A 23,885-nucleotide genomic window follows, 5' to 3' on the forward strand; every position below is an offset into this window, starting at 1 on the left:
TATGGTCGAAACATAAAAACTCAAAAGTCGAATTCAGTGGTTTAAACTCGTCTGAATGTCCATTTAAAATCCAAACCCCTTCGCTTAACTATTGTGTCTGGAAATCTCGGCCGCAAGAGGAGCCCGAGCCGTGGCCCATATAGAACCCATGTGGGTTTGGGAAACCCTGTGACTTACATAAATCACTCGTTATCCTTTTTTGTTTTTGACGTGACTTATTGTAGATTTGCCGCAGATGGCATTAACTATTTGGCCAGACAAAAGAGGAGCGCTGAGTGCTCTCATCCGGTACAAAATTTAAGACAACAAGCCTGAGGGTGCCCAGTTGGGCGCGAACCTTAGCTCAGGGCGTCGTAAAGAGAAAACTATTTGAAAAAATGAATCGACCCTAGTGGGTCGATAGCGGTATTAGAAACCACTAAAAACTTCCTCTAATATAATAACTTATCTAGCGAACTCCACTCCCACAAACAAACCGAGGAATTGGTTTTGTGGGGTTTGTATTGTAACAATATTTTTTTTATCATCATCTCCCTAGCATTATCCCGTTTTTCATAGGGACCGCTTACCTAACCTAAAGATTTGATAGGTCCGGCCAGGTCTAACAATATTTTTGTGTCCTTTTGAAAAATAAAAACATTTTAGTTACTTATTATACTTGAGGAGCTCGGTGGCGCAGCGGTAAACGCGCTCGGTCTGCGATTGTTGAAGTAAAGCAACTTTCGCAGAGGCCGGTCATAGGATGGGTGACCACAAAAAAAAAAGTTTTCATCTCGAGCTCCTCCGTGCTTCGGAAGGCACGTTAAGCCGTTGGTCCCGGCTGCAATAGCAGTCGTTAATAACCACCAATCCGCACTGGGCCCGCGTGGTGGTTTAAGGCCCGATCTCCCTATCCATCCATAGGGAAGGCCCGTGCCCCAGCAGTGATGACGTTAATGGGCTGATGATGATGATGATGAGTTACTTATTATATACCCTTTGTATCAATGGATTTCAATCAAAGTGGCTCTCCTTTCCTTGAAATAGATACATGTGATTTATGGGGTACGGATTTCAATGTGCTCAAGTGATCCAGGTGGTCTACAGCGATTGAATCAGAGGATATTGCGCAACCGAAGACTTCTTTTGTAATTAAACATTTTCAAAATTAGAATGTGGAATAAAACCAGGTGAGAATTCGCGCCGGGTCGAACCCAAGTACTGGAATGGAGCCTAATATTATTAATTTAAGTGCAGTTTTCACTATCACAATTGACTCGACCATCTTCTTCTTCTTATCGTGTGGGTTGTGAGGTGGGATACCAACCCCATCAAACCTGGTGTCAGGGTTATTATTGAGCCACCAAAGGCCCCTGACATGGCTCATGTAACGACTACATACTCACATCAGTAAGTTGTAACCGGGACCAACATCCGAAGCACGGATCATCTTACTTTCGGACAATCAGGTGATCAGCCTGTAATGTCCTAACCAAACTAGGGATCACAAAGTGATTTTTGTGATATATGATACCGGGATTCGAACCCGGGGCCTCCGGATCGTGAACCCAACGCTCAACCACTGGACAACGGAGGCCAAAAGACAGCGATACGGCTCATTGCACCGTCATCCCACACCACATCAATTTAATTCATAATTAAAACTAATTTATAGTTAAATTAACGCTGCATGCGCAATATAGTTCTTCCAATGAAGCGTTCATTGCAAATGCCCTTGAATATTAACATAACAAGGGGCTTAATATGACAATACATGTCATCAAGAGCGTACCGGATCGTAATATGATTACGCAGGCGCAACTCCATCGACGTTACAACAACTAGACTCGCAGCAACATACGAACGGGTGCTGATCAACACATCTGATAAATAAGTCAGATATACGATACTGTCAGAAAACTTTGTAGCAATCGTGACTGCTTCCGTGACCTTTCGACGTGTTTAGAATCTTGAGTGAGTCAATTAGAACACATCCCTCGCGTACCCTCCTTACCCTCCTCACCTCACTGACAGAATGAATGAGCAAGCGGAAAACCTGGCCAAGTGAGAGTCGATTAAATCTTTGAAATATAATCCTCTATTTGTACAAAATTTTCCTGTAAGTACCCAAAGGTTGCCTGGAAGAAATTGCTGCATGAGCAAAAAGGCCGCCTGTTGTCCTTATCTCTGTATTTTGTGTCCATTGTGCTCAATTAAGTATTTTATCTATCTATCTATCTCTCAGACGACGCCCTGAGCCCAGGTTCGCGCTCAACTGGGCAGTGGGTACCCTCAGGCCTGTTGTCTTAAATTTTGTTCCGAGTAAGAGCCCTCAACGCTCCTCGTTTATCCGGCCAAGTAGTTAATGCCATCTACGGCAAATCTGCAATAAGTCACATTTTTAATCAGCTAAGACTGAATTATATTTCTAACAGCATTTTATATGCATACCTAGTCAGCCAGCCTATTCTATGCCAAAATCAAACATTACACGTCTATTAGGTAGTATCGTCGATGCGTAGCTCACGTGCGCGCGTAACTGCAGAGAGCTACGGCGTAGCAAGCGCGTAGGCGGGTTATTTTCGGACTCCCGATTCGGAATTCATTCTTTTTATCGGGAAAAAGAAAATGTTACATTTATAGCGGGTGGCAAGTATGACTGGAATTGTGAGTGAATGAGTTTATTTCACTTGAATTGGTATAACTCTTGTAAGTAAGTATAGTTTTTATATACTTACTTTTATTCCAAACCCTTATAGACCTGTAAGCTATCTACATGTTTTAAACTAAACATATTAAGTAAGTACCTATGTATACAGGGTGTTAGTGACATCGTAACGAAAATTTTAATGGGTGATTCAGACCATGATTCTGAGTTGATATCAAGCGGAATTTTCCGTCGCAAAAGTATGGAACTGAAAATAATTAAAAAAAAAACAAAAAAAACATTACTTTTCTGATAGGAAATTCTACAAGCTATCAATCCAGGATCATGGTCTGAATTATCCCCCTTAGTATTCGTTACGGTGTCACTCAAACCCATTTGTACTTGTATGTACTTGTACGGGGTGTAAATGTCATCGTAACGAATACTAAGGGGAATAATTCAGTTCATTATTCTGAGTTAATATCAAATGCAATATTTCATCGCAAAAGTATATGATTGAAAATAATTTTAAAAAACTTGTATTTCGGGACGGAAACTCTTCTTCTTTTATGTCCTTTCTTCTTCGTTTCTCTTTTGTTTTGTATTTTCCTGTTTGTGCAATAAAGTATTTGTTATGTTATGTTATGACGGAAAATCCACTTGATATTAACTCAGAATCATGGTCTGAATCATTCCCCTCAGTATTCGGTATGATGTCACTAACATCCGGTTTGCTCTCACAATTCAACAGTATAATCACAGCCATATATTTCACAGCGTAACCTCCCACGCAATTAACCGCAGTAGTGTTTAGTTTTATTTATTTACAAATTATTCGCACAATAGTAGTCGAACAATAGTACAGGCACTATTGTCTTGACGGACGAGTAGCATACATCTTTTGGTACTGCCTTTCTGTATGCGACAGCCGCATATCTCCACTATTGTCCGAACGTTTGTATATTCAGCTAAATAGAAGCGCTAATCTTGTTCATTTAAGTCCTAATTTATGATTTGCCTTGTTTATGTTATCTCTAGAAACGCCAATAGACCAACCACTCATTGAATCATCATCATCAGCCCATTAACGTCCCCACTGCTGGAGCACAGGCCTTCCCTATGGATGGATAGGGTGATCGGGCCTTGATCACGCGGGCCCAGTGCGGATTGATGATTATTAGCGACTGCTACCGGCACCAACAGCCGGGACCAACGGCTTAACGTGCCTTCCGAAGCACGGAGGAGCTCGAGATGAAAACTTTTCTTTTTTTTGTGGTCACCCATCCTATGACCGGTCTTTGCGAAAGTTGCTTAACTTCAACAATCGCAGACCGAGCGCGTGTACCGCTGCGCCACCGAGCTCCTCACTCATTGAATAATGACTATTAATTTAATTTTATGTGTCCGGAGATAAATTATGAAATTCTGATTACTAAACAAAGACAGGGGGGTTAAAAAGGCCACATCAAAGCAATTCATCTAAAAAAGCAATATTGCTATTTGACATTTATTTGCATTGCGCACTTACGTACTTTTGTTATTTGTCTGTAATCTTCCTAAAAAATAAATAAATAAATAAATAAATGCGCAAATGTCAAATTGCAATATTACTTTTTTAGATGAATTGCTTCGATGTGGCCATTTTAAGCCCCCAGGTCTAAAGGTGACAAAAAACGTTTTCCTTTTTATATTTGAAACTTTATTTGAAAATATTGATAGTTGAAGCGCACATGAAGACAAAATATGAATCGCTTTTTAGAAATAGTTTTACTTCTGACATATTAATATGTCAGAAGTAAGCCTCTATCTCCATAGCCTTCCGTGAAATTCCAATAGATGCAAATCTCACAGCCCACAAATCGTTCCATTTCAAAAAAACTACACGGTGAATATATATTTGAGAGCGTTTGGAATTCTAAATCTCTCGTTCTCAAAGCCTTGAACTGGGGAACCTACTCTATTTCCTCTCTACATACATACCACGCAAACATACATGTAGTTTATATAGATATTTAAGAAGATACACACCGACGTCATCGCCCCGTGACGACAACGTTATCGTCACCATCGTCGCTGGTCTGTAAGCGTACTTAGTATGTACAGTCATGCATGAGCAATATCATGTACCCACTTTAGAACCTTGTCGCACTATCATATTTGACATTTAGTGAGACTTACGGTTTCATTTGCAAAACGGGCTTTGTACCGGGTGAGAGCCTTCAGCGCTCCCCATTTGTCCGGCCAAGTAGTTAATGCCATCTGCGGCAAATCTACAATAAGTCACGTCAAAAAAAAAAGCAAAACGGGCTAAGTATAAGGCTCTTGAAGGGCCATATATTTTCATTCCCTTCGCGGTAGAGGTGAGTGGGGTATGGTGCGCTGAAGCCAGGAGCTTTGTGCGCGAGTTGGGGCGGCGCCTCAGAAATAGTGGAGCGGATCCCCGCTCAGAATCGTATCTGGTGCAACGCATATCGCTGGCTGTTCAACGCGGAAACGCAGCCAGCATTATGGGTACATTTGCACCAGGTACGATTCGAGGAGGGCTTCTTAATTAATATAGTTTAGCTTAAGTGTTAATTGTACATAATTTATTTTATTTTGAGTTCTGTTTATTTGTTTTAGTCTTATTTTAATTTTATTTGTTTTGTTTCATATTTTTCTAATATTTTTGTTATGTAACTGTTTTGTTTATGGTGTAAATAAATTCCTTTCTTTGCAAAAAAGTTAATGTGACATGGTTTCAAAGTGTATACATATTAGTACTCGTGACCGTACATAATCCTTAGTTGTTTTTTTACGATAAGCGCATTACAAGGGTTTTATGTGTGAGTGAGATTTCTAATGGACTTAAACATGTTGAGGGTAGTGAATATATGTCGGTGGTTGCATTACACATCTTATGTAGGTAAGCTTAGCGTTGAATATTCAGATATTGATGCTAAGCTCCAGCGCAGGTTTTCATAAAATTGTTTTAGAGAGGATTTAATAGAGGAGTTTCAAAAAATTCCCAGCTGTTATGTCTGTAAAATTCTCTGTGTAAAATATGCTAAAATGTAAGTAACTCGAAAAGTACTCTGAAGGACATTATTGACGCCCTGAGCCGAGGTTCGCACCCAACTAGGCACCTTCTGAGCTGTAGTCTTAAATTTTGTACTATGTGAGAGACTTGAGCGTTCCCCATTTGTCCGGCCAAATAGTTTATGTCATCCGAGGCCAACCTCCAATGAGTAAGGTCAAAAAAAGACTCTACTACATTAACCAGTCGTATCATAAACGAATGTAAAAACCCATTAAAAGCATACTTATTAAGACAAACCGAGGAATTGGTTTTGTCGTTTTTGTTGTACTTACCAATATTTTCTGTATTTTTTATGAAAAATAAACATTTTACTTACTTACTTACTTAATATCAATTATTCAGTTGTGACCAAAATTCTTTTTCACAGTGACCTTAGTACACTAAACTTCTATTTTAAAACCGTCAATGATCAGGAAATGGTCCATAAAACCTCGTTACACAAAGTTTCGTCCTCAGGCAATTTATAATCTGCATGTCCCTATTGATCGCGCGAGAAGAAGAAACGTTTTCCCACAGGTTAGAAAAGGACAGATATACGTCAGCGAGGACGAAATTCAGAGAAAATGGTCCTATGAGATTCGCGCCCCGCACAGGCGATATTTCCTTGGCCCTTCAGGCTATGAAAAAATTAAGATGAAAAGAATATCCTTTGAATTTTTAGAAGTTTTATGCGTTAAATCCGATTCATGATAGTCTATCCAGCCTTTAAGAAAAGGAAACAGTACTATAAATGGTGAAACAAACATACGCACACATTTACTATTATTAATCTTTTACTTTACCTTTTGAATCTAAATTAGCCGAGTATTCTCAGCCACATAATTTTACTTAAGTAGTTATAAAAAAAAATCACGAAATTATTTTAAAGAATTTAGTGGAAATCTGTCACTACTCGAGATTCTATCAATCACAATCTGCTATCAATCGCCCACAACCACTCAGTGGTCGGATGCCGATCACAGATTTGTTATCAATCATCTCGGAAAATATTTTGGGGAATTTCCGGAAATTAATAAAAAAATATACTAAGAGTACGCTTTCCTTGGCGCCTAATTATGTAGGGTGGGGTGATCTATACTTCCCAGAGATTTTCTCCTAGTATATTAGTGTAGTGTTTACATAAGTACTTACATAAATACATCTTGTTGTAATACACGTAGGTATAATAAAATATATAAATAAATATGACTGTAATATATGACGACCGGCCTATGCCCAGCAGTGGGCGTCATACGGCTGATGATGATGATGTAATATATTATAAAATACTTGAATCGATATAATCGATTCACATAATATATATTCTGTCGTCTCGGGCAATGCACTACGCGGTGGCCACAATTAAAAAGTAAACTGTACTGGTATGTACGGGGGTGGAGTGAAGACGTAGTGTGTGGCAACGAGCCGATATTTATTTATATATTATATTGAAGCGAATACACTACAGTTAGTAAGTATAATTTACAAGATACCTATAAAGATCAATTTCCAACTTAAGCACCATACATTTACCAATCATTCTTGAAGGTGCTTCGGAAAGTATCTGAAACCGTTGATGAAACCTGCTTTTTACTTAAATCACTATAACGTCGTTTGAAGAATAATAATTCTTGGACTTCTTGGTGCAAAACACTATCTGCTTACCCTATGAGTTAAGGCGACACATTTGCTTAAGTGCATCTTCACATACGATAGTTTATGATACAATAAAATCCGTAAAGCACTTCACTACTCTACGTCATTAAATATCTAGGTAAGTACTTACTTCAAAATTAAACCCGTCATAAAATTAACATACCATTTCAAAGGCTTATATTTCCATTTATTTAGTTATTTAAGGTATATCACGCTCCTATCGGTGCGCCCTGCTACTTTTTAGGGGAAAATAGGGCAATGGTTTCCTTCTTGCTTTCCGCCCCGCAGTACTCTGTCTGACGCGAATGGGATAAAGCCCAGAGTAGTATATTTCAAAGCCGTACTAGGATTCCTATCCTCCGCCTCTGAGTAGTTCTGACAGTTACTGCTGCCCTCTTTCAGGTCCCAGGTTACAGTCCCTGGGACTTTCCCTTTCCGTCTGCATTGCTGCACCAATGGCTCCCATCTCCGCCTCTGCAATCGTTGAGGTGTTCACGTTGTACCCCGTGGATTTGGGTACCTATCCGAACTCAGCCACCAACTGACCGGCCTTAAATTATGTAAGTAAGTAAATGATCATCTATGTGGGAAGTGACCAAGTTACCCCTTCATTCATTGTTCGGAGAAAACTGACCCTGAAGCTATGCAGGCGTGTAGACTTTAAAAAATATACAAATTGTTAACTGGTGAGATGACTTACCATCTAACCCAACTAAATACCAGTGAAATACTTGATGATCAAATTAATGAAAACCGTTTAAAACAGATAAGATTGGTTTTAAATCAATTAAGTATTTTAAAGTGAAAATTAATTACCTAAGTCGAATACAATAGGTTCTCCTACTTTAGATATTTTCGACAACCCATCTTCTGCGAAGTATTGTTAGCGGATAAAAGCCTCTCAGCGTAATAACCGTCTCTGTCGCTAAGAGCACCTATTAACGCACCTCAATGCATCTACTTAAGTAGAAGGAAAATAGAAGTATCGTCCTCGAGAAATAAATTAAAATGAGTGAATGAACCACTTTACAAAATACTGGCTGGCGCGCTACGAAAACGTTTTGCACAGAATTAAAAATTTAACTGCCAATACTTATTTTTTATCGATTATCCCTGAAAAACATGGCCAGCGTTGAATAGAAATAAATATTAAAAACTTACCGCTTGTGTGTTGAAGAGTAGTTGCGAAGAGACATAGTAGCGACAGCGACAGGCATCCGAGCGAGTTGAGCCAATGTGCCGCGGCCATACTGTATCCTATTAAATACGAAAAAATAAATTGCAAAAGTGCCAAAAATAATAATACGCAAAACGTTCCCTATAAAACACCTTAATTTTGCTTTAGCGCCATCTAGCGGGTGGTGCGCGAACTTCTACGACTCACATACAGCTAACTTTCTCAGCGTTACAGTCATGACAAGTTTTTGGTTCACTACGCAGTACAACGTCCATTAACTAGATGGCGCTAGAATCACGAAAATTACAAAGTGGGAATTATACAAATATTATATTATTATTGTTTTTATAATTGTAATTCGCACTCATTTACTATACTTAAATAAAAAGCAAATAATTACATTTATTAAATAAATAATTATAGTTTTATAATAATAAGTATATTTTTATACAGGGTGTAACGGAACGGGGGTATCAACCCGAAGTGTGCCTACTCTGTCACTATCTACAAATCACATGCGAGAGTATTGGCCGCCTAAATTCATATTTGCATTAGTTATGAGCAATTGAATTCCAGGTCTTCATGTAATAAATTCAAATTTGCACAACACTACGTAGCAATCAGCTGTTCAAGGTATTTAACTTTTGAGTGAACAGCTACCACCTCTTTTATTTATGCCTGCCCTAGTAAAGGGTAAACGTGCCAGTGATGGCCATATTAATCAATATTTTTTAAATTGTTTTGTTTCATCCTTGTGAGGCCAAGATTTCCAGACACAATAGTTAAAAAAACAATGGGCATTGGTCCCGGTTACTGCTTACTGATGTAATAAGTAGTCGTTACATGAGCCATGTCAGGGGCATTTGGCGGCTCAATAATAACCCTCGCACCAGGATTGACGAGGTTGGTTATCCACCTCACAACCAATAGGATAGAACAAGATGTGAACATACATAAATCACGGCTTTATCCCTAATGGACCAGACAGAGCTACAAGTAATTACACATATCTAATATCACACTTACTGCGCTACTGAGATGGGCAGAGTCACTTTGTTGTACAAGTTTTGTCCAAAAATGTAGTCGATTACCTACATTAATAGTTGATAAAGAAATGTACTTTACAATGCATCTCGTCTCCTTGTGTAGTATGCTTTATTTTATGATTACGTAATATCAGGCTCCCTTAACACCGTCATCCAGGTCAAATGGGCATCACACTAGCGGCGAATGCGTTCATGGCTAGCTAGGTACGGGACAGTTTCATTAGAATACTTTCAGAGTTTTGCAGGCCCTAAACAACTACTACTACTCATACACAGTTACCACCAATCACTGACTAAGGTGTGCAAATACTAACACCTCACTTTACAATGGATCAAAGGACACAGTGATTCAAGAGGTAACGACGCGGCGGACGAGTTGGCCAGAAGGGGAACGGGAGGTAACAGCCATCGGTCCGGAACCGATATTGCCGATCTCATTCGGACAGGTCCGCTCGCTGCTACGAACGAGAGCAGCCAACAAACACACCTTTTTTTGACGTGACTTATCGAAGTTTTGCCGCAAATGACATTAACTACTTGGCCGGACAAATGGGGAGCGCTGAAGGCTCTCACCCGGTACAACGTTTAAGACAACAGGCCTGAGGGTGCCCAGTTGGGCGCGAACCTAGGCTCAGGGCGTCGTCTGAGAGGAAAAATATTTGAAAGAATTAAACGACCCTAGTAAGTCGATAGCGATAAGCGCTGATTGAGGGAAGTCGTCGACCACGCCGGCGGTGTCGGTATCGGGGTCCTGAAATGTTTGTTGTCGCGAGCTGATTGGCTGATTCTATGGCTAGAGTAATCGGGTCGTCGGGATCGTATTACATACTTCGGACGCCGATGCTATTCAGTACCGTTCCTAAGCGGGATGTATTCGGAAGCCGCAACTACCAGGGGATTTGGTTGGTGCGGAGCAGAATCAAAAAAACTAATTTGAGCCATTGGGCAATGGTTGGCAGACTTAGGTCAATGTGCAGATTTTCATTGCGATGGAACCACGAACGATTTTGTATTTCCTGTAGACGGTGGATTTGAGAGAGACTCGCGTGAGCGAAAACTACCCCTGCATAGGTCATGATCGGACGGATGCAAGTCGTGTAGATTCCAAAGGGATAATTTACTACGCTTGTTAAGGAGACAATGAACACGGCCCATTACAAACGTGGCGCGATCGCGCACACGTTTGATATGGGCCTTGAAAGTAAGACGTCTATCTAAGACTACGCCGAGATATTTGACTTGCTCCTCCCAAGGGATCGGCTTGCCAGACATCTTGATGACTTAAGTTGACAGCGTGACCGTGACGTATTATAATAGCCCTTTGAAAAGTACACCGCTGCACTTTTCTCCGGGTTTACCTTGATTCTCCATTTGCGAAACTACTTGCCCAAGGCATTGGCGCGTTGGAGAATTCCGGTCATCATAACTCGACCACGGCACGAAGAATAGATGGCTGTATCATCCGCAAATAAAGCTAGTTCGGTATTAGGGTATTTGGGAATGAACAAACACACCAGACTATGAACCACCGTAAATAAATGCAGGCAGGCTAAGTTGGCACTACCCAACATCAATAGTTGTCTCTCCAAAAGAATTCTAAATGTGAAGAGGTCTCCACTAATACAGGTAACAGCTGCAGGTAGCAGGTGTAGCTGTGTGGTCACGGTGATATCAACAAACATCTGTTTACACTAGGTGTCACCGACAAGCCCCTGTGCAGAACCTGCATGGACGAGACAGCGGCCCATGTGCTACTGGAGTGTGAAGGAGCCGCCAACTACCGGGTCCGGCACCTTGGCCAGACGGGGTGCCTCCCTGAGGCGACCGGCAACGTCAGAGGCTTCTTAGAATTCCTTGGGGATTTACAACATAGTAAAAGCAAAATAAATTTCTCAAGTACCGTTGTGACTGCCTACCCCTTAGTGATACGGGCGTGATATTATGTTAGTATGTTCTGATTACTTATGGCTCTGCCCACCCCATTAGGGATACGAGCAGCTGCAAGTGATTGTGTATCTTATTAACGAGACATTAATGTTACGTTTACAACATAGTAAAGACAAAATCAATTTCTCAAGTAAAGTACCTACCTAACATAACTTTACTTTTACTATGACATGGTAAAAGTAATCTTAAAATAAGTACTTTCGTACAATACAATAATACTTTATTGCGTACAAGGAATTAAAAACACATAACAGTATTTTTTTAAATCTTTCTATCGTGTGGGTTGTGAGGTGGATTACCAACCTCATCAACCCTGGTGTCAGGGTAACTATTGAGCCGCCAGAGGCCCCTGACATGACTCATGTAATAACTACTTTCTTACATGAGTAAGTAGTCACCGGGACCAACCGTGCCTTCCGAAGCACGGAATTGCAAATTGCATTGGGACAGTTAATGGGATTTATACCCTGTACCAGGATGCCAGGGCTCGCGAATAGAAAAAGGCACGCTAGTGTTTCAAACTATCGATAGTTCAGTATCGATTATCGATCATAATCATTTTCAACTACGATTTTGATTGGTAGAAATAAAAAAATAGCTTTTCAAAAAATCTAAATCCATGGACTTTTGAGTTATTGAAATTCAGTTTAGACAATCAGCCCACTCAAAATAACCATACTATCGGAGTGTAGCAATACTACTGACTGAGGGCAAAATTATCGATAGTTTGTTATTAATCCGCAACGATACTATCGATTGTATTGCACTTAGGTAATAAAATCGAAAATGTTCCCACTTTCCGAGTTATCAATAGTCTTGCTATCGATCGACTCTCGGTCGGGATAGATTATCGATAGACATTTTTTGATCGGCAAGCCCTAGTGCACCCGAAATTCAAAATGGCGGTGCTGTTAAGGGGAAGTTATCATTAACCATGATAAAAAATATTTTTTTTTTTTTGTATTTTTTTCCTTCCTAAATTGTAGTCGTGTATTATCCAACAGTGAACAATAACATCACGCCTTTTTCCCATTGGAGTAGGCAGAGACTGCGGAATTTCACTTACCACTACACGCTCGTATCGCTACATGCCCGTACCAAACATACATACATAATATCACGCCTTTATCTCTTATGGGGCAGACAGAGCCACAAGTAATCATAACATAGGTACATAAATAATTATCATGCTCGTACCGCTAATGGGATGTTCTTGTGACTCTGCCCACCCCATTAGGGATACGGGCAGAGTGATAGTATGTCTTATTATTGACAGATTAATTTCGCCTTCTGCTATTGCGCGGGATATTTGCGAAGAAACGTGGCAATTCTGTGTTAGTGCCAGAGTGTGAGCGCGGGTGATCCTTATTAGATAAACGACTTTTTTACTTTTCTAGGTTCAAAGTAAAATACGTACCTACTTTCATAAAATACAATACATTCATTCATTCATTCAAACAATACCATAAAAATATTTTATTGCGCACAAAGAAATAACACACCCTTAAGTACCAGGATACTAGCATTCCAAAAGAGATAGAAACATGCACACGAAAGTAAACTGTCAAATTATTTGTCAGTGCTTGTTTACTATCTGTGGAGTGAAGTTCGAAATTTGGATTTGTTGTGATAACTGTGATCAGTGATAGTTCGAGGTGTCTTTGAGTAATGTAGGTTATTATGAAATGATGATGTGTGTGGGTGCCGGCGATGGCAACTTAAGTGAAGCACGGAACTTGTATCAGCGATTCATAGAAGGTAGACCAGCTGATGAAGCCAGGCAACTGCCTTCACTGCATTGCTTCAGGAAAATGGTCAATCGCCTACTGCATTTAACGGGCTCTTTCCACGCGTCATCCGAGACTGGCCGCTCGGCGACCCGTGATCCGGAGTTTGAAGAAGCCGTACTAGCCGTGCAGCCAACCCAAGGACTACCACGCGAACCTTACCACATGCAACGTACGCCCGAGCTAATTCCTGCTGATTATTTACCTCGTGTGGCATTCTGAGAATGGTACCGAGTTCAAGTGGAAAGCTCACCAGACTTTGCTTCGAAAGTGTTGTGGACAGATGAAGCGGCAGGTCTGTGCATCGAACGGGGATGACGACATTTCGAACCTTTCTTGTAAAACGTAAGTCTAATTATTAATTACCTACCTACTTACCCACACTTTCACACTTTTTTTCCTATTTACTATTAAATTAAATACCTTACCTAAACAAGTAGGTAATTTTAACTTATTTTACACGTCATAAAATAATGTGAGAATAGTTGTCAAAGCAAAATGACTCCAATTATTAGATGCTTTAGTGTCATTCTTGTTTGTTACAGTCGCCGACGTGCCGCCGACTCGGATTGTTCCAATCGGCCGCCGACTCCTTTTGACGTTGCCGCCAAAGCCGCCGCCCGCTCGAATTTCGTACCTATCGCGGCCGTGCGAGCGCCGCGAGTACCAGGCGACCAGGACGCGCTAGGAGATTTGTGTAGTGCCAATATTTGAGTGGATTAAGAACAGTGACCTCAATAGTGCTGTGCCGTGTTTTTTACATGCTGGAAATATTAAAATATTTTTTTAACTGAAATTGAAAAAAATATCAAAAGTGTTTTTTTTTTAATTGAAATTTTGCAGATAAGATCTACATAAGGTATAGTTTTGTCCCCTTTCGGCTTGATACCCCCCTTCCGTTACACCCTGTATACCTACAGGGTGTTAGCGAAATCGTAACGAAAACTTTGAGGGATGATTCAGACCATGATTCTAAGTCGTTATCAATTAGAATTTTCCGTCGCAAAAGTATGCTGAAAATAATTAAAAAAACACTAAAACTTTCATGAATTTTCCGTCAGGAAATTCCACTTGATATCAACTCAGAATCATCCCCCTCAGTTACGATTCGTTACGATGCTTTCTTTACAAACCTTGGACCAAACATTGAACTTTATATACGACGCGTAGCAAACGTAGCAAGTAGCTACGAATGTGCATTTTCGATTCATTAAAGTTATTACAAAGTTAGTTTTGTCAAATAATCAATTATCTGGTATTATTATTATGATACTACTCACCATATCGTCAGCATGTGTGGTGGTGGGCCGTCTGGTGTCCACCGCAGATCACCTGAAACAAGGCAAACATTATTATGCCACTAATTAGGTAATTCTCTGCTTGAAAGGGGGGAGCAAAGAATAAATAATAATACTTTGAACAAAACAGACATTTTCGAGATGCCGAGATTTACCTCACGCCCCGCAGTCTCTCTTAGACTAAATATCCGCCATAATTAAAACACATAATATCGGTTTCTTACCGCGTTTAAAGCAGGCATATGAGACGATATTTCGACACTGTTGCAAGTACCATGATCACGAGATGACTGATGAGATTGGAGTGGAGTAGGCAGATCCATAATGTGTGTATGAGTTTTAATTATGATAATAACCGCGTAAACTAAAAAACAGTGTATAAATATCCGTCAGCCGTTAAGAAGTACGTATGTCCGGGTATGCTGCCCTGTGAGAATCGCAGGCCAATCCATTCGATTGGTATCAGGAATCAGAATACCAAACGATCTGTATTATCTTGACAATATTCTTTCACTCTTCTCTTCTATCGTGTAGGTTGTGAGGTGAATTACTAACCTCATCAATCCATTAGGGTTACTATTGAGCCGCCAAAGACCCCTGACATGGCTCATGTAACGACTACTTACTTACAGCAGTAAGTAATAACCGAAACCAACGGCTTAACGTGCCTTGCGAAGCACGGATCATCTTACTTTTTGGACAATCAGGTGATCAGCCTTTAATATGCTAACCAAACTAGGGATCACAAAGTGATTTTTCTGATATGTCCCCACCGGGATTCGAACCTTGGACCTATTCCTTTCACTTAAGACTTTGGTCCCGGTTACTACTTACAATGTAAGTAAGTAGTCGTTATGTGAGCCATGTCAGGGGCCTTTGGCGGCTCAATAATAACCCTGACACCGGGGTTGATGAGGCTGGTTATGCACCTTACAACCCACACGATATAAGAAGAAGACTAACAACCGCCATGTTGGTTTACTAGAAGGTTCTACCGTAAAGAGATGTGCTATACACAACAGTATCTCAATATACGTGTTTCAAACATCAGACACATCCCGCCATTAATATCTCGAACAACGTCGCCAAGATCTTGGCAGACTGATTGCCCGCTTTGTTGTAAAATTGCACAACTTTAGGAAAAAATCAAGAGTTCCTCGGAAACACAAATTGACTTACCAACAACGATTGTCGAGTTGGAAATTAAATTGGAATATTTGAAATGATTAATCTTTTTTGTCTTTCTTATTACGTGAGATTTATATTTTGCTAACGGCCACAATCTCAAACTCGAAAGTTGAAATATAGGATACGAAATAATATAATATATATTTTGCACATACTCGTATTGATACATTTTAAAAATATCGCAATACTTTAGGTATATCAAAGAATAGAAAATAATATAAATTGTTTATTATAAAAGGACACCACACACAAAGACAAGACAATAACATCACTTAAAATGTTCACAAAACAAATACAATATCATAGAGGATGTTCATTAGAATGATCTTAAGGTGGTGGTGGACGTCCTGAGATAAAAGGGCCTCACTCAGCACAAGTAGCGGCGTGAACCACGACGCTGCGGGCTTAGCACCGTAAACGCGCGACTCTTTCTCGCCTCGACATACGTCACCCGTCTCTCTCTCACAGTACAGCACAGAAAGAGACAAACGATCTCTGTCGCGGCGAGAAAGAGTCGCGTGCTTACGGTGCTAGGCCCGCTGGTATTACGGACCCTGCTGAGTGAGCCACGAACTTGATCATAATTTCGCTTACATACCACTAGACAAGATCACGTTTGCTCTCTTTAGTATGGTTTTCTTGTTTTTAATTTTGAGATTATAGACGGCGATACGGCTTACCACCTATCACGTTGGTCTAACAGAGAGCTTGGTGACGAGTGGGTACTTTGCTTTCATCTTGCGATGGATGTACCTCTGACTACCCCAGGGACATAGCCGAGAGCTTATATCATGTTATGTTTGGTAATTTTGAGTAAAGATTTATACGTAAAAGTTCAGTAGTATACAGGGTGTTAGTGACATCGTAACGAAAACTTTGAGGGATGATTCAGGCCATGATTGTTGTAGGGAGCGCTGGTAATTTCAATAAAACCCCACACAAACAATTGAATGAACTGTATTACTTAGGATATTAAATTAAATTACAAGATCCAAACATTGAGACGCGTTGGCTTGCTCGCGCTAGAGATGTGACTGACCATAAATGGTAGACTATTAGGTATGTCCTATACAATTGTGAGTTAATATCAAGTGGAATTTTCCGTCGCAAAAGTATGAAATGGAAAATAATTTGAAAATAGACAAATAATCTCATGAATTTTCCGACAGGAAATTCCACTTAATATCAACTCAGAATCATGGTCTGAGTCATCCCCCTCAGTATTCGTTACGGTGTCACTAACACCCATACCTACTTGTATGGCTACCTGTATGTACTGGTACGGGGTGTAAGTGACATCGTAACGAATACTGAGGGGGCTGATTTAGCTCATTATTCTGAGTTAATATCAAGTGGAATTTTCGATCGCAAAAGTTTAGAATTGTAAATAAGTAATTAAAAAAATAATAAAAAAAATCATGAATTTTGCGACGGAAAATTCCACTTGATTTTTACTCAGAATCATGGCCTGAATCATCCCCCTCAGTATTCGTTACGATGTCACTAACACCCAGTATACATATATAAAGTGCAGCAATATCGCAATAGCAATATTGCTTTTTAACCCCCCTATACTTTAAATTATCCCCTAACATTGTGATCTTAAACGATGTTGTTTGTTCTTCCTACATACTTCTCCTAAGGGACAAGACTGCGACAAATTCAAATTCAAAAATATCTTTATACTGTTGGTAACATTGTTATACTTCGAATCGACAATTTTTACATAACGAACGTCTCATCCGCCTAAAACTACTGCAGCTTCTCATAATCTGTATAGCAGGGGAAAGGAAGCTGCAAGAAAAATCTCGGCACAGGGCATTAGGCGTTCTTTAAAAAAAACATAAATTATTGTTATGCAATTTAATAATTTGGCTGCCTAATATCAGTTCCCAAACGATTAATCTCATGCATTCAGATTTCATTACGACTAGATGCAAACACTTCACTTCGCCTAACGTCCCCTAGGATTTGAAACTATGATACCGCACTAAACTGAAAGTAGAGCGATCCTTGCCCTGGCCTCGTGGCCTAGATGCGCTTGTTGGGTACACACATACATTCATAAACTAGTGCTCGTGATCCTTAAGATCTTCTGTTGATCTGAGCGCAAAGAAAATATATAAATAATGTGAGGAGCTCGGTGGCGCAGCGGTAAACGCGCTCGGTCTGCGATTGTTGAAGTTAAGCAACTTTCGCAAAGGCCGGTCATAGGATGAGTGAACACAAAAAAAAATGTTTTCATCTCGAGCTCCTCCGTGCTTCGGAAGCACGTTAAGCCGTTGGTCCCGGCTGCATTAGCAGTCGTTAATAACCATCAATCCGCACTCAGCCCGCGTTTGGTTTAAGGCCCGATCTCCCTATCCATCCATAGGGAAGGCCCGTGCCCCAGCAGTGGGGACGTTGATGGGCTGATGATGAATGTGACGTAGAAAAGAATCGATAAAAATCTCGACTGATACATCACTATGCTAATGGACATCACAACACTGGCCGCCGTACTTTGACAGATCCAATCCTTACTGCTCATTGAAGCTACTGTAAAATGTTATCTTTATTCTTCTTCTTCTTCCTAGCGTTAATCCCGCCGTCTTGCGCCGGGGTCCGCTTTCCTACTGTTATCTTTATTCAAATACTTATAATCACTAATTGTACTGATCTGGTCGTTCTGTCTAATAGTAAGGATAATACGTTAACTGTAACGCATTTTGTTACCCTGGAGCGTAGAATAAGGAATAATACTACGTATAGAACGGTAACTCCTCGCTCCCCACCAGCGGTTGAGCTAGGTTTACCTCACACCCTCGACCTTACCTTAATCTTCAACCGTATGGCGTCAGACGACACACACACAGATGTGTACGATAACGTCAATGTGTAGTGTCTGTGTAAACGAGGTTTTTTGGCAAGTTGTAAACAATTACGAAAACGAAAGTGACACTGATAAAAATATATGGGATCGCCATAAGTTGATATGTTGATGTTTTTTGAATTTATTTATTCACACTGACATTTGCAACATTACAGATATATTCATTGCGTTACAAACAAGATTCTTCTCATAAAAAAACGACCTTATATTGTAAGTATTACTTATACTTATTATATATCATTAGACAGTACTAACATGCATCAAAGGTTCGAATATATTCACTCAAAAAACATACACTCACACTCAATCGCACTTTGAAATCGTTTGCAACTTGGCTTTGCCCTGAAAAAGCTATGTGGTTAACTACTAATTCCTTATTCTATGCTACTGCTGCTATTACTGAACTGTGTCTACTTAAAGGATTGTTGTCTACGACGATAAACGATCGATATATTTTTATATACTTTTAGTACATTTGCATGAGATGGCATGCATTACTTGGCCGGACAAATGAGCAGAAACTGAGCGTTCCCGGATTTCAATAACATTATTTATACTGGCAAAATTTAAACAAACATGTCTAGGAGTAAGAGTACATAGGTACGGTCACGAGCATTAATAAATATGTATACACTTTGGTACCATGTCACATTAACTTTTTTGACAAATTGAACTGTAAGTCTCACTAAATGTCAAATATGTTAGTGCGACAGAGTCCTAAAGTGGGTACATTATATTTCTCATGACTGTACACATGTTAGTTTAAATAATAAGGCATTTATTTTTGCGTAGGCAAAAAAGGGATTCGACCCAAGCTCACCGTTTGAGAAGCCGAAAATAAAAGAACTATTCCACTACATTAATCAAGTCTATTCTTTAACAATCAGTGCATACGAAGGCAATCAAGATTACTCGGGAGAATACTCAATTTTCTCCGATTTAATTTCCTATTTTCCGGAAAAGGGAAAGAGGGAGGGGCAGTGAGGTCCAGAGGTCCGCGCCCCTCTGTATTGAACTTGATGAATTGAGCACCCGGTCAAGTGTGAAGCGGAGTTGGATTCGCGTCCGGAGTGACGTGCATTCACTTTCACGGTTTGAAATCGATTCTTTGGCTCTTTGTTAATGATGGTTTAATTCTCTACGTCTTTCTGTTCATTGGTTTGTTTTCTACTTGTATTTCGGTTTGTTTTATACCAATAGACGTGAATAGTTTAGTTTTTGGATTATATTGCCTGTGATAAGTATCTTTTGATTTAAGTATCTTTTGGTCAGCAAAAATTTAGCTTCGATCGCCATCGACTCGCAAAGAAGAAGAAGGTGGTATAGAATAATTAATTAATCTGGAGGAAGCAAGAGACATATGTCAGAATCGAAACAAATGGAATTCCATATTCTCTGGTTACCCGGGTGGGAAATAGGCGTGAGTTTAAGTAGACTCAGTACAGATATTATTATGAGGTGATAGAAGCAATATAGAAGCAAATTTTAGTTAATAGGTAATAAATAATAATGCTTTTTTTTAAATGTATCGAATGCAAAATACATATTATACCTCTCCTATCCTATATTTTTGAATGCCTTGTTTCACCTTTCGAGTTTGGGATTGTAGTCGTTTGCAAAATCTAAATCTAATAACGAATAGCGAATCACGTGTAGCTTCGCATAGAAAATACATTCTCCATGATATGACCACAAGCCGGATACTCAATACAAGTATATATAACAAACCTAGTTTATTACAAGTTGAATGCTGCCCAGACTTCCTAACCTAATCTAACACAAGCCCAGAAATTCATGTCAATGAAGTTTTCCTTATATTATGTCTAAGATACAGGTGAGATCACGGAATAGAAGAAAAAGGTTGGAAAGGCCCTAACGCGCATTTTGTATGAGAATAAAGCTCCACGGTCATCAAAGCTCTGACGGCATTTAGATTAACGTGAGGCCCAGCGGGGGGTGAGGTAAATCTAGCTCGGCGCCGATTCTAATTGGTGCGAGGCGGAGAGTGTCTCTACTCTTTGTGATTTGTTGTGCTGTAAAATGCTGCGGCAGACCCAACTAGTTAACCAGCTAGTTCCGCCCACATGCAACAGATGGCGCCACATTCAATAATGCAGTCCTGAAACGCGATATCGAAGTTTACACAAATGGCTCAAGCGGATCGTCGATGCCTAGTCACACTACCAACTTGAGGAAAACAAGTACTATGCTCAGTTCGGTACCTCGAAGACATCCTTTGGCAGCAGCACACCCTCGCCTTATTATGGTACATCTCTCCCATGATGTCTGCTATAAATTGAATTGAAAACTTCAGCTAGATAACCCGCTTCAGAATATGTCAAAATTGTATCTAAAACTTCATTTTAATAGTCATGAAAAATTCATACACTCCCTATTTTATTTGCATCATATAACGCTTGTTCGCACTCAATATCCGATGAATTTTTTATCGATAATTCACATTCATATTTAATTTTGTCTATGTTGAATTGCTTTTTACGATATCACTGTCAGTAAAATGTTGTTTGTATTAAAAAGGAAGTGATATTAAGTGTGAATAATAAATAGATATCCAAAAATGCTTCTTCAAGCTTCGAGCAAGCAAAAAGCGCAAAAAATCTTTCACAATTCACAGAAAATACGCTCAGTTAATATGAAATTTCGATTTCCATACCTTCAAAAGTAGATACTCCCTTTACAAATACCTTTAGCAAAAAATCAACTAATTCAAATCCCACTGCGGGCGGCAATTCCTCAACCATTTAAAAATCAATGGCGAAAGAATTGGCCATCTATTCTCGTTTTATCAAAGAACCCGTCTGCTTGACAGGGGCCGAGTAAAATAATGTGAATTTAATAAAACGGGGAAGGTACCCCAATTTATAATGTACGACTGTGAAAAATAGCGCGACTGGCGGGATAAATCGGAGCGAAGCTTGCGATGTTGCGATGTTACGCTCTCCCCCTATATTGGTGCTATCAGTAAATACCGATACCGATATATCAAATGAGAAAGAGACTGATGGGAGAAAGGCAGCTTTATTGAAATATTAATACAATAGAAGAAGAAGCAATAAAAGTGTGTCAGGATCTAAGCAAATGGAATTCCATAGCCTCTGCTTATCCCAGTGGGAAATAGGCGTGAGTTTATATATGTATGTAATTCATTTCATTCATTAGTTTCTTTTTTATCCAACTAAGACACATACATACATACATAAACTCACGCCTATTTCCCACCGGGGTAAGCAGAGACTATAGAATTTCATTTGCTTCGATCCTGACACACTTCTTTTGCTTCCTCCACATTCATCAATCGCTTTAAATACACGCACACCGGTTCAGAGTAGATCGTATTAAACCTTTTCTAAGGACATCTCCAATTTGGTCATTGTAAGTCCTTCTCGGTCTTCCTCTGCCAGCCCTACCATCAACTAAGAATTTCGTTTTTATAACTATAGATAAAATCTGGGAGTCTTCAGGGTTAGAGTGAATATGCATTTGCTAGGTTACCATTAGGTGAGATTGTGGTTCGATCCTGACAAAAAAGAAATTAGGTAAGAGCTTTTAAATTAGCAACGACGATATAACATATTTGACAACCTTATTCGTCCCACTGTTGGGCAGACATCACCCATCAACCGGAGGGGCTGGGAACATACCCGTCAACATCGTATTTTCTTCTTTAGTATTTTTTGCAATAAAAATGATTCTTCTCGCAGCCATTGGAGGGAGATAACTAAGTTTGTTCGATTTTGGATGGTAACCGTCTACGGCGTAGCACGTAGCCAGAGGCTACGACGCTACAAAATGTTACGCCGTTTCTCACGCCACACTGGTAAGTATATCAAAAAGTATTCCTATATTTTTTATCTACGCCTTTAGTTATTCAGTTAGTTGGTAATAGTTTTAAATGGAAATTTCCGAGAAAATAGTGAATGCGTGTAAAGCAAATCTACAACATATCTAAGTCACGAATAAAATTGTATTGTCTGAATAAACATTTTTTTTTTAATTTTGAATACAACATAATATAAGCATCAGCCGACAGCCTAGTCACATGAAACACTGATTACAAAACGTCAAAGTAATAAATACATTTCCATGGAATTTATATAAAAATACATACTCATGACGTCATCAATAAATGTGGTCGAATGTAATATTCTTTGCTATGTACCTCTTAATTAAAATTCGTAAATCAGTCAAAAAGAAAAATTTCATTGATTTTTAAACATCGCAGAGTGGCTTCTAAATTTATTTTCGATCCAGTCATACAGCTTATATACGTACGTTCCATTCCTCTATCAACCGAAGGAGGTATGGAGCATACGCCACCACGCTGCTCCAAATATAACCCACAAAACCAAAAACAAAGATAAACAAACTCTTTTTAAGTATATAAAATTATATTCATTAATTAGAATTGAGAATGTATTTTTAATATGTTTTAAATGCAATGAAGAATTTTTGTATTGTAAGAATTGATCGGTGTACTCGCTCGTGACCTCCAATAAAATGGCGGAACATTCGAATTTCGAATACACAAAATGTACCAAGCACGTTACATTGTTAGTCCGCGCCAGTGAACAGTGAAGGTGGGATGTTTCACACAATCATTGGTTTGGTGACTGGAAACGGATTTACCGCTTCCCTGAGCCAATTACCTTGAGCATAAAGGACGGTTATGTGTTTATCCGCTATGTATATATATTGTATATATATTGTATGCATGTTGGATGTGAAATGGACTGATCGTGTCAGAAACGCCGTGCGGACGTGGTCCACGCAGGCGCCAAGTTGAAGTGGGATTAGGCAGATCACGTCTGTCGGATGCCTAACGACCTGGGGGGTTAAAATGACCACATCGAAGCAATTCATCTAAGAAAGCAATATTGCTATTTGAAATTTGTTTGCATTGCGCACTTACTTTTATATGCGCAAATGTCACATTGCAATATTTCTTTCTTATATGAATTGCTGCGATGTGGCCATTCTAAACCCCTGTGAGCTAAAATCACCACAGAATGATCTCCGAATAGAGAAAGACGCAGGCGTCGCAGACCGAGGCGGAGATGGCGCGACGACTTGGATGCTTTCCTGGAAGGCTGGCCGGAGGAAGCACTGGAGAGAGTCCAGGAAGAAACGGAGGGAGGCGTTTGCCCAGCAGTGGGACACTTTAGACTAGATATATTTCAATCAATAATACTTTATTGCACAACGACATATA

The 23,885-nt window shown here is 39.6% G+C and overlaps 1 protein-coding gene across 2 annotated transcripts in view; it reads right to left on the reverse strand.

Moving 5' to 3' along the window:
* The window catches only part of LOC126370216 (tolloid-like protein 1), a 166,438-nt gene that overhangs the window by 101,730 nt on the left and 40,823 nt on the right, over positions 1-23,885 (reverse strand). For both annotated transcript variants that reach the window (XM_050015004.1, XM_050015003.1), the window contains exons 2-3: positions 14,578-14,629; positions 8,502-8,597 (exon numbers count right to left, since the gene is read on the reverse strand). In XM_050015004.1, the coding sequence (XP_049870961.1) occupies positions 8,502-8,589 (88 nt within the window). In that variant the 5' untranslated portion in view covers positions 8,590-8,597; positions 14,578-14,629. The remainder of the gene's footprint in view (positions 1-8,501; positions 8,598-14,577; positions 14,630-23,885) is intronic.

The sequence above is a fragment of the Pectinophora gossypiella genome, chromosome 10 (assembly GCF_024362695.1).
Source record: "Pectinophora gossypiella chromosome 10, ilPecGoss1.1, whole genome shotgun sequence".
In the NCBI taxonomy this organism is placed as follows: domain Eukaryota; kingdom Metazoa; phylum Arthropoda; class Insecta; order Lepidoptera; family Gelechiidae; genus Pectinophora; species Pectinophora gossypiella.